This window comes from Oreochromis niloticus, linkage group LG22 (assembly GCF_001858045.2).
Source record: "Oreochromis niloticus isolate F11D_XX linkage group LG22, O_niloticus_UMD_NMBU, whole genome shotgun sequence".
Taxonomy (NCBI): domain Eukaryota; kingdom Metazoa; phylum Chordata; class Actinopteri; order Cichliformes; family Cichlidae; genus Oreochromis; species Oreochromis niloticus.
The window spans coordinates 35,526,261-35,537,675 of record NC_031985.2 but is presented as its reverse complement, the minus strand read 5'-3'; the positions used below and the strand labels follow the sequence as shown (position 1 = coordinate 35,537,675).

General features: G+C 43.5%; 1 protein-coding gene and 2 non-coding genes across 3 annotated transcripts; all 3 read left to right on the top strand.

Annotated features, from left to right (window-relative positions):
- The first annotated feature begins 2,948 nt into the window (after positions 1–2,948).
- LOC112843654 (small nucleolar RNA SNORA8) lies at positions 2,949–3,086 on the top strand. The gene has a single exon (XR_003216122.1). It is a non-coding gene; the product is annotated as a small nucleolar RNA SNORA8 (small nucleolar RNA).
- A 638-nt stretch (positions 3,087–3,724) lies between these two features.
- Positions 3,725–3,855, top strand: LOC112843661 (small nucleolar RNA SNORA18). The gene has a single exon (XR_003216129.1). It is a non-coding gene; the product is annotated as a small nucleolar RNA SNORA18 (small nucleolar RNA).
- Positions 3,856–7,073: 3,218 nt separating this feature from the next.
- On the top strand, positions 7,074–9,833 carry txnipa (thioredoxin interacting protein a). Its single transcript, XM_003455234.4, has 6 exons — positions 7,074–7,456; positions 7,611–7,686; positions 7,791–7,938; positions 8,030–8,389; positions 8,469–8,771; positions 8,859–9,833. The coding sequence occupies exons 1-6, from the start codon at positions 7,201–7,203 to the stop codon at positions 8,904–8,906; spliced, it is 1,191 nt and encodes a 396-aa protein (XP_003455282.1). The 5' UTR covers positions 7,074–7,200; the 3' UTR covers positions 8,907–9,833.
- Positions 9,834–11,415: the final 1,582 nt, after the last annotated feature.

Here is an 11,415-nt window from a genome sequence, read left to right as displayed (position 1 = left end):
GACGTCTCTGTGCTAAAAGCACTTATCACGCGTCTTGCATGTTCTTCTGTATTTTGTTGCCAAGCCCTCGAATGAATGAGGCTGAGCAGACACATGTAGAACGCAGTGAGTGAGGTGGTGATGGCAGACAGAAAGGAGCATCCTGTGGAGACATAAACACTAGAAACTTTGCAGGAAGGCTATTTGCTATTGTGACACCAATTTATGCAAAAAAGAAGAATCGCGTTAAAGACAGCTGCTTTATGCATTAATAGTATGGGCTCTTGCTATCAGCGACGCTGGAACTGTATCTGCTTAGGAGGATGCTTTGGAAGATCTAGAGCATCGCTACTACGACCGTCGCATGAGTGGGTGTCGAAAAGCGGTTTCAAGTGACGTAACACTTCCTATAAAGGGCTTTGCGCCGGGTTTCCAGCTCCTTTCACTGCGGTCCGTCATGAGAGGATAAGGGGTAAGCAGAACTGAGCGGGTTGGTTAGTTATGTCCTCTCTCTGTGTGTGTGTGTATAAAGATATGTGGTTGCATACGTTTTAAAACTTAAATGCGATGCTCTTAAACCTCTGGGAACATAGCTAACATCTAGCTTTGCGCTAAAACTGTATGTGTTTTTTAGTATACAAGCTTCCAAAAATGCGCCAATTTCTTTTTAAAAACGACAAAAAATAAACCGTCGACTGGTTTTCCTCTGGTTAGAATCACGTTTCACCGCACAGAATCACAAAGTAAGGACATTCCTCACTCTGTGATTTGCTCGAACTTGGTGTTAACACAGTGTGATAACTTCGAGACTCCCGTAGGGCCTGGTTAGCTTTCTGCGGGGAGTATTGGGTGTACGACCCGACCTACGCATGTGGAAGGCGCTGTGGCCGGCGTGTATGTTAGTGTGGGGTGTCCGAGGAATGTCTGGTCAAGCAGAGAGGGCACGTCTGCTGCCCGCTCCACTCCGAGGCCTGTCTGTGAGCCTGCAGTGCGCGCTGTTGTCAGAGGGGGGCAGTGTACCGGATGTGTTACAACGTGTCTGTGGGCCGCTCTTGCACACGTTGTTGCTCCGTGAGCCAGCCGCGACTGAGAGCGAAGCTGTAATAGAAAAGCTGAGGTGAAACAGAGTTAAAAATGATGAAAAGCGTCGCTGCAGCCGCTGTCTGTGCTTTTCGTGGCTCATCTTTTGCGCTCTGGAGTGGGGGGTGTGTGGGGGGGTTGTCTTTTTTTTTCTCTTTCGTGGTTCTTTCGTACTCTCTGAGCTTCCTGCTCTGTTCCGGCTCACTTGTCAACCAATCAAAATTCGGCAGGCTCATACATCATCCGCTTCCAACGACGCGCAGTCAGGGTCTTGGAAATACTATGTCTGTAATAAGTCCTGTGAAGACCAACGTGGGCTCCATGTGGCCCAAGATGTAAAATGAGTGTGAAAGCTGTCCTTTCCAGAAGTGCAACGTATATATGTAGAGACAAGACTGTTTCTGGTAATCTGTAGTCAAAAACTATTGTAGATCGATGCATTATTATCATAACAAGTGTTAACAAGCCTAACCTCCCTCTTAACATATTTAAGCTTGTATTACCATGGAGACGGTGCTGTTAATTAAGAAACCAGAGCATTAAGAGCAGTGCAACTTCTTTGCGTTTGAAAGAACGCAGCTATCTGCCCACAATGCCACAGTGCAATCACCCACTGGGGTTTTCCTGCACTGTGGACTAATCCCTGGGCTACAGTGGCTATAGAACATCAGGTTTTGCTTTCACCTCTGCATCATTGGTTGCTTAGTGGTGACAATGAGCCCTGACACACTTGACGTGCACGTGAAGTTTGCATCTCCTCCCATTTAACACAAACCTCTCGTTTTGCAGGATGTGATGGGGAGCAGTGGCTCTACAGTTCCTGTTGCTGTGATTGGTGCATGTGGTCAGTTGTTTTATTATTATTTTTTAAATGTTTGTTTCTACAAAACTATACTGTAATGGCTGGATTTTTGTCTGACTGCAACGCTCATGGGTCAACTTGCCTGTCAGCCTCAGCTAAAGCACTATTAAAGATTTGTTAATCCAAGCAACAAAGCAGAAGATAAACAGTGGATGTATTCACTTTAACACAAGTGGGCTTTAGAGTAAGGCCTGTCCAACCATAATCTGCTTGGCTGTGGTGCCTAAGCTAATACCCATTTCTTCCTGTTGTTCAGCGCTTTTGTGTTTGTTTGTTGTGTTGTTGTTGTTTTTTGTTTGTTTGTTTGTTTGTTTTTAAACTGCTTTAGCAGTGGTGAAGCACCAAAATGAATATGGTACACACTTCTTTCACACATAACTGTTGGTTAGCACAGTATGAGCTTTGGTTCTGTCAAGTGGGCCATAAAGCTTATGCAGTGCAAAGAGCAATATATTCTCTTGCAACCCACTGCTGCAGACTTTCCGCAGCAGTGTTACTAATGAGGACTAACATCTGTTGGTGACCTCGTGTGTTCTGAAATTTCAGTTTGAAAACTTTGCCTTGTTAAAACAATAAACTTTACCGTTTCCCTTACCTGCAGGTGTCGCAGACGATGCTTCAGTCCAACTCGGTAAGTCGTGCTGGAGGACTAATGTGCTGTAGACCAAGTAATGATGATTGGCTTAATATGTTCAACTGCTCTGAAGTGTGATTGACAGCTGCCTGTCTGAACACCTGCTGCACTATAACAACAAACTGAGTGTTGTTGAAGTCCCGCTGACCTTCATCCTACCTCTCCTTCTGGCAGGTTTTCCTCTTGACCTGACATTCTGCACTGAGGCAGCAGTAAACGGTATGTCAAGTTTCTGCATCCATATCACTTACTCCCGCGATGTAAATGTCCACCACAGTGAAAACCAAACTGACAGATGATTGCAATCAGTGAATCAAAATGTACAAAAGGAAAAACAAGATCCTTTAGAATGAATGTTAATCTCAAGGAGAAGTGAATTTGAGCCACAAAGGCAGCACTGTGTGGTATCTGCAGCCAGCTGCTTCTTTAGCTGGTTTGTTCAAAAGTCAGTGCAAGATGAACTCAACAAATGGCATCGTTGGTCTCCTGACTGCTTGTGTTGGGAGTCCTGGTAAACATGTTGATACACACTGTATTACTTGTGGATCCGTACTCCTCGTCACATAAAGCTGTTTGGCGTTTTTTGTTTTGATTTTTTTTTTCTTTTTTTTCTGCAACTTAATTTTTGTCGCTGATCTGAAAATTGCTTTTGTAATCAGCCAACTTGTTTGTCTCAGTAACCCTCCATCAACTACTGAGCTCACTGTTAACCTTTTTCCAGGTTTCTGCTGCCACAAATGATCATGTCCTGATCCAACGTTTCAACTTCAGTAATAAAGGTGAGGATTGGCCCAAAGGACAAAAGGGGCTGGAGCATTGGTCCTTACTTACTAATGTCTGTGGAAATGTGTTTTTGCACAGAGTAAGAACAAGTGCATATGCAAATTGTCTTGTTTCTAACACTGTTTATCTTGTGTAATTAAAATTATTCTGTATCAGCAGGTTGTGCCAAAATGTTGCTGCCACACCTCATATCCCTGTAAGTGTCACCATGTTTCCCACGAGGTGAGGTGGAGGAATGAGGGCGATGGTGCTTGTGACAAACCCTCTATTGTTAAAAGGAGGAAGCAGCAGACTGTCCAACTGAAGACACTGAAATGAATCAAATTCAAGTAAGAAACTCACTGATGCTTGATGTATTCATGCATATCATTTATGCTCAGTAGTATGCTGAGGTCTATCCCGACAGACCTTTCGCTGTAGGGCCATGTCGTTGGAAATGCCTCACAAAGTAAATCTGTTTCGCTTTACCCACACGTTCACTGCCATGAGCGTTGTGAGATACTGATGCAGAACAAGTCTGTCAAATATTACCCAACTACTCCATAGATTTCCTATTCTGCATTTTGCAAAGTCATTGTTTACAAGTCTTATCAGTGGACTGACTGTTTTCATATCACTGGTTAGGGTGGACCACACAGATAAACATGGATAGTAGTAAACAGTATAGTGTGAGTAGCGTGAGGTTATGTGCATATCACGTGCCTGCTTTAACAGTGTTTCCTTTTTAAATATTAATTTTAAAAAATATTAAGTCTCTGAAAATCCCTGAACTCTATAAAACTCACAATATGAGGTTTTCAGCAACATTTGTAAATTTAAAAAGAGAAAGATCTGGAGCAAAGAGGCAGAGCAGTTACTGCGACGGTATGAAGGAATTCTTTCCGAGCATCCAAAACAGCGGCACTTGTTGTTACTGTAATAAACATTAAAACTTTTCCTGTTCAACAAGCTCCAGTATGAGGAAAAGCCAGCTTAATAGCTGCTCGCATGCAAAGTGACAGCAGTGAAAATGAAATGTGCAGGTGAACAATTAACTTTAGACTTGACAGTTAACTGAAGACTGCAGCAAGCAGGCCTGAGTCTAAAGACGGTCTTCATAAAGAGAAAACTGGCTTTTGCACAGAGCATGTAGATGTCCACATGACAGGACACGGTCCAATAATTTAATAAACCCATGTGTTTCAGACTCTGAAGGCTGTCCTGCCTGCATGGAAAGGACTGCAGCTGATCGCTGTAAGTAAAGTGTGTGTGTGTGTGTGTGTGTGTGTGTGTGTGTGTGTGTGTGTGTGTTGCTTTAAAGTGGTCATGAACCAAGGCTGTCAGGATTCTGTGTTCCTGTTTAGCTGTGGACATGACCAAAAAACAAGCCATCCCAGTGGGCTTCTCAAGCAACCAGCTTAGAAGAACCTGTTGGGAACATTTCCTGAGGGGTGTATGAAAAAGCTAAATTCCAGGATTAATGATATGTTGAGCCTTCACTTTCAGGAAGGTGACTCTCAATCACTTTAATTCAATAAAAATGTATTTATATAAGGCCAGTTCACAATAAAGGTGCTTTTATTGTAAAGACCCTACAATGGTAGAAGCTCCAGCAGATCCAGGCTCAGCGGGAGGTGGTAATCATCTCCTATGACTGGTTTGGGGTGAGGGTAAAGAATCATGATGCTGTAGCTATAACGACGCCTAGCACATTGGGGCAGTAGTTGAGTGTAATGAAAAATAAACTGTAGAGTCGAGCTAAATGGGTGCTGGTGGAAGAGAAGCTGACAACTTCAACATAATTTATGCGCGTCACTGACTTCACTTATTGAAGGTGCTACAGTCATTCTGTATCTGAAATCTGTGTTCTTTTCCTTTCAGGGGCAGATCAGTGATTCCTGAGAGGAGACTGTTCTCCGGGCTGGCGCTGGCTTTGAAGGAAACGTGTTATAACTTTTGCAAATGAGAGATTTAATAAAGGATGTCATGTTAAAGCCAAACCTTGACTTGGCACTTGTGTTTGGACCTTATTTGTTTAAGGTTAAGTCTTTGGCTTGCAGAAACAAGTGTTTTGTTTTGTTGCTGAAAATGAATACTTAGTGGTAATACTTTTTAAAGCTCCTGACTTCATGATGGTTTTGGGACATGACTGCTGGACATCTGAAGGTTGATGTTTACACGTGTTCAGGTCTGACTGTTCCAGAATCTAATGAGGGAGATGTGGGGAATTTTTTTTGCTTTCATTATATCACTAACTATCCTTAAAGAAAAGGATCAAGTTTTTGTTTTTAAAGTCTTGCCTTGTCCTAGATTTAATTCCTGCACTGTCCTATTAAACTTGAGACTAGCACTCATTGACACTGGGTGTTTGATCTTGATGCAGAGGGTGCTGGTATACTGTAGTAGCTTACCTTCTCCACTGGGAAGCAGCAGTACTCCATTAGCTTGCCAGACCGCCCCCTCACACAAAAAGTAGGTTGAAGTTCACGGAGCTCAGAATGGCCAGAATGGCTTCGTGCAGGAACAAGACACCGTATCGACATTCCTAAGAAAGCTGCTGTGAACTGGGAGCTCTCAAATACTAGGTTTAACCTAGAAATGGCTAGATTTCTCCAGGGCCTCTCATGAAGGTGTTGGGATAGGCTATTTTAACATCTTCTAGACTAGTGCTGTCAAACATGAGGCCTCGGGGCCAGGAAAACTCCAATCCAGCCTGCTTGGCTAGGTTGGGGTTTTTCTGAGGCCATAAATTTTCTTTATTCTACACTTATTTTCACAAGTTTTACAGTTTTTCCTTCTCATGAAAACCTCCCACGTGTCCACTGACAGTACACCAAAGTAACTACATTTTGTTATTTTTGCACATGACTAATTACAGGTTAAGTTCAAAGAGTCATGCTGACCGATTTCTTTCTTTTACTACAGCAGGAATTCTTTACTATGTAGAAAACCTGAGAAATGTTGAACCTGCTGCTCGTTGTTTTATGTTAAGAGATCTTATTGATTACACGTGTAGTTGAACTTTTGGCACTGACTGAAATTAGTTTGACTCATCCATGTAAGGTCAGAGTGGGCTGTATGTCGCCCACTATATAAAATGAGCTTGACATCCCTGTTTTAGACAAAGACTCATCCCTGCAGTCAGTATTATACTTCCCTTTTTAAATGCTTATATTGTATAAAACACTTCCTTATTTTCCTGAAGCTCGCATAAAGGATATCCATCCATTTTTTAGCACTCTGTTTAGAGTGTTGACCTCGCCACCTTGAGCATTCGATTCATTCTTTAAAACAGCTACTGGACAAAAAAGGCTATAGAAAAATTGAAAATGTTAAAGAATTAAATATTTCAATATAATTATAATTTCATGTGCCTTATAGATTATAATCACTCACAAAAACAAAATACATGTGTTCCGTTTATTCTACTTTATCAAAGTATTTGGTGATACTGTGGGCTTTCAGGTTTCCCCTACATGTGATACTGAACTGACTCATTGTCAGGCCATGATTGCACGCGTCTGAACGTGTTTACTATAAATGCAATGTTCTCTCTGTGTTCTTTCAGTTTCCTGTGCAGGCATCTGCTAAGCACGCTGTACATTCTTCCAGCCACGCGGTGTTCACGCGTTGCTTCATTGCGCTGATTGGGCAGGGCTGACACAAACAAAGCTTTCTCCACCAATCAGAGCAGTGTGCACGCACTGAGCCATGCTGTTCATTCTGCCTCTTCGTGCCCAGCTCATAAAAGCAGCCTCCTCCCTTTGTTTACAGCAAAGTGAATTGGTCGCTCGACGTGTATGGATTACCGATAGTTTCCAAGGGATTTGTTTGTGAAGTTTAACGTTTCAGCTCTTTTTGTCCATTTTCGAGATTGCCAATCATGGTGGCGATGACGAAGAAAGTGAAAATCTTTCAGATAATCTTTTCCGATCCCAGTAAGACTTTTTACTGCGGCGGAGACACGGTGTCTGGCCGTGTCGAAGTGGAAGTCAGCGAAATGATGCGGGTGTCCGCGCTGAAGCTTCTGGGTCTGGGCTGCGCCAAGGTGGAGTACGCTAAAGGCAAGCAGCGGTGCCGACAGGAGGCCGAGTACCTCAGATATGAAGCGGTCCTGCGGCTGCAAGACCAGCCCACAGGTACGGGAATGACCTTTATGCTGGATATCCTGGAATGCGTGTTAGACATTTACCGGCTTAAAACATGTTTGTGGGTGTTGTAATAATTGTTAGGGCAGCAGTGAAACCTGCTGTACATGAATAATGCAGTAAAGGGTTTTACTTTCTTTTCCAGACTCTGACGGCTCCGTGGTGTTGAGACCTGGCAACAAGTACGAGTACACGTTTGGATTCGAGCTCCCTCAGCAAGGGTGAGGATGCGCTATGTGACGCATGATTTTCCATTTATCTAAAGAGATGCAGTGTGCACCTCTTCACTGACTTACAAGTGATGGAGCAATAACGGTTCTTACAGGCAACTGGTGTCGTCATACAAGGGGAAGTTTGGCTACGTTCAGTACTGTGTCAAAGCCCTGATGGAGAGGCCGCAGCAGCCCGTGCTGGAGTGCAAGAAATGTTTCGAGGTGGAGGAGCCACTGGATGTCAACACCCCAGACCTGCTGGTGAGTTCACTAATGCCAAAACATAGTCAGTGTTTTTGTCATTGAAGCTTGGGACTGCATAACCAAACACTGTCTTTCTGCTGCTCTTCAGTCTCCAGCAGGTGGCATGAAGGAGAAGAAAGTCACCTGCATGTTCATCCCTGACGGTCAGGTGTCGTTGAATGCAAAAATTGACCGGCGTGGATTCTGTGAAGGCGAAGAGATTTGCATCAATGCAAAGTTTGAGAACACCTGCTCCCGCATTGTTGTGCCCAAGGCTGCCATCATAGCCAAACACACCTACCAGGCAAACGGCCGCACCAAGATCCTACGCCAGAAGCTGTCCTCGGTGCGTGGTAACCACATCATCTCTGGGATGTGCGACGCCTGGCAGGGAAAAACTATCAGGGTACCGAAGATCAAACCATCCATGCTGGGCTGCAACATCATCCGCGTGGAGTACGCTCTGATGGTGAGCCTTCAGTTCTTGAAAGTTTTGGTGTTTATCTCGTAAACATTGGTGTTAATAACGTTGTTTTTCTACATCATAGATTTACGTACACATTCCTGGTAGTGATAAGCTGATCCTGGAGTTGCCTTTGGTCATTGGGACTGCCGGTCTGGGCAGCCGCAGCAACAGTGTGAGCAGCCAGGACAGTTCAGCCAGCACTGCCTCCCAGAGCTGGGTGTCTCTCAGGATGCCTTCTGAACCTCCCAGCTACTGCGACGTGACGCGGGACTGCCGCCTAGACCAGCCTCTCACACCTCTCCTTGATGACTTTGACGGCGATGAGAGTCCCATCTTCATGAACGCACCAGCCTTCCAGTACCCAGCGCCTCCAGCATACAGTGAGGTAAGGATCTCTGGTAACTTAAAAGTGTCCTGTTAATAAGAAGTTGTGTTCCTTGAGATAACTAAAAGGAATTATGTGCTTTTTCAGGCAGAGGAGGAGTTCAACGGCAATGCTCGCATGCTGCCGGTCTGCTGAAGTCTACCAGTGGGAACCGTGGAACTGTGGTCCACCTGTTAAGGACCAAACTTGAAAACAGGCAGAAGGTCTAAACTCCAGAGGAGGTTGGATGGAGAAGTAAAGGCACGAATGTGGAGGTGGACAGAAATGTTGGTCGTTTGCTACATCAGCTGCCTTCAACCTGCTTCATCGCTTATGAGTCTTCCTGCTCGTGCTCTTCAGACCAGAGATGTTGAGGCCAGATGGCACAGTGATATGCTGCATTTCTGAATAAGCTGCCCTTTCCAGAGACTGCCAGAGTCTCACTCTCCATTTACAGCCACTATGACTTTGTTACTGGTCCAAGCACTGGTCTGCTTTGGCACCGTCGCTTTTTCTCATTCCACTCCAAGCCTGTATTTTTACAGGACTACACAAAAGGAAACCTCCTTTTACCAGTCCACTCAGTTTGCATCGCTGTTACGAATTTGTTGGGAACACTGTTGCTTTTGAGAATTACAGCATGTAAATTTCTTCCTTAAATGTCAGTAGTATCCTTTATTCCTGTATTGTTGCACTTTTTGATCGCTTTTGACTCTACTACTGCCTAGAAGACTCTGTTCAGTTGAACAATGTTTTTGATGTGGAGATATGCAGCTTCCAAATCACAGCTTGGTGGCTGGCGCTAATTACTGTGAGTGCCGCCCATACCACACGCTCTCTATGGAACGCACTTTATCTGAGGTGAATCCTTGTATCTGATCTGCAGTTGTCCCAGACAACATTTCATTTAAGAGTTCCACTTTTGTGAATTCACAACTTCTGTTCTTTCAGGGCGCAGGGAAATCACTGTTAATGACTGATTTGTGAGAAAATATGTTTGTAATACGCTCTTGATATGTGCAGATTTTTTTATTTTGTATGAAACCCTATGGGTTCTTTTTTTTATTAAAAACTATCCACTCACTTGTCTCTTTTTTTTTTTTCTTCTTCTTTTTCTGGTTCTCAGCTAGAAATTTTTAATCGATGCAGGTTTTTGTTCAGCTTGCACAAACTCTTTGCCCATTGAGCCTATGGAGAGGTCTTTAATCGTGTATGCAGAGTTCTATCTGCCCATTTCTGTGAGGTCGGGGCGTTTTCCCTGAGTAGATGACAACAAAGAGAAAGATTAATACAATAAAAGTGTTCAGGCCACTGAGCGTTTAGGTCAAAGAATGGTACTAATTTATATTTCTTTGTATTCAAATGTAATATTTTAGAAATTTTGAAAAATTAAATGGACCTTTGTTAATAGAAATGCTGGAATATTGTTTTTCTCCAAGATTCACAAACAGTTGGCCTGAACTCATCACACTCAGTGGACACACTGTGGAATCTGACAGGTGAAATTAGTCAGTGGTTGTTTATGTGACTTGCAGCAGAGTGGCTGAATACAGCATGTCTTTATCCTGTTTTCCTTCTCTCACCCCAACCGGTCATGGCAGATGGCCCCGCCCCTCCCTGAGCCTGGTTCTGCCGGAGGTTTCTTCCTGTTAAAAGGGAGTTTTTCCTTCCCACTGTCGCCAAAGTGCTTGCTCATAGGGGGTCATATGATTGTTGGGTTTTTCTCTGTATCTATTATTGTAGAGTCTACCTTACAATATAAAGCGCTTTGAGGCGACTGTTGCTGTGATTTGGCGCTGTATAAATAAAACTGAATTGAATTGAAAATATTTTTCTTACACTCTTAAATGATGTTCTCCACTCTATACTACTTGCGTCAGTAGCTATTGCGAGCAACAGATAAGCAAAGTTTGTTTATCTAAGAGTCCCTCTGACAGGCTCAGTTCATCTGCTGTGCTACTTCACAGCCAACCAATGGCACACGACGAAAAGTCATTATGTTTAAGCTTCTCCGAGGCAGTGAAATTTCCTGTACTCTTTTCCTCTCCCTGGGGAAAGAAAGATGTTTCTAGCATGGCTGCGGGAGTATAATCGTTATTAAAAGTTTACAGCTTGACTTTCAGCCAAGTGACCTTCCCACATTTGGCAAAAATGAAATAAAAACACAGGTTATAAAAATGTTGTTTTAACCCCTCAAACCAACAGTAATAAACACAGTTTGATATTAGAAATATGAAACTATGGATATAAACTTCATAACAGGGAAAGTACAATCCAGGCTGTGGGTCAGTCTTTAAAGGCAGACATTATGTTGTTACAAAAAAGGCCCCACTTATCAAGGCCATGAACATAGGAAACTAATTTGGAGTACCAGTCACCCTGTACATCTCAGGCCAACTGATTTTTCATAGTTGGTACCCTTTTGATTCTGCAGTTTGGGAAACCCTGAAAGGTTTTAGGACCCAGGGGACCAAAGTGAGGGCATAGGAACAAATGGTGCTTTCTTCTCTCCTGGTTGGTTTTAGATTAAGGCACTATTTTAAGCTTGATTCTGAGATATGAGCTCTGAATCATACTTATTTGGAGTTGGAGGTTTCCTGCTGGGGACACTGAGGTGTTATCAGGTGATTGCTACATTGCTGGCAGGGTGTGCCATTAAAAGTAC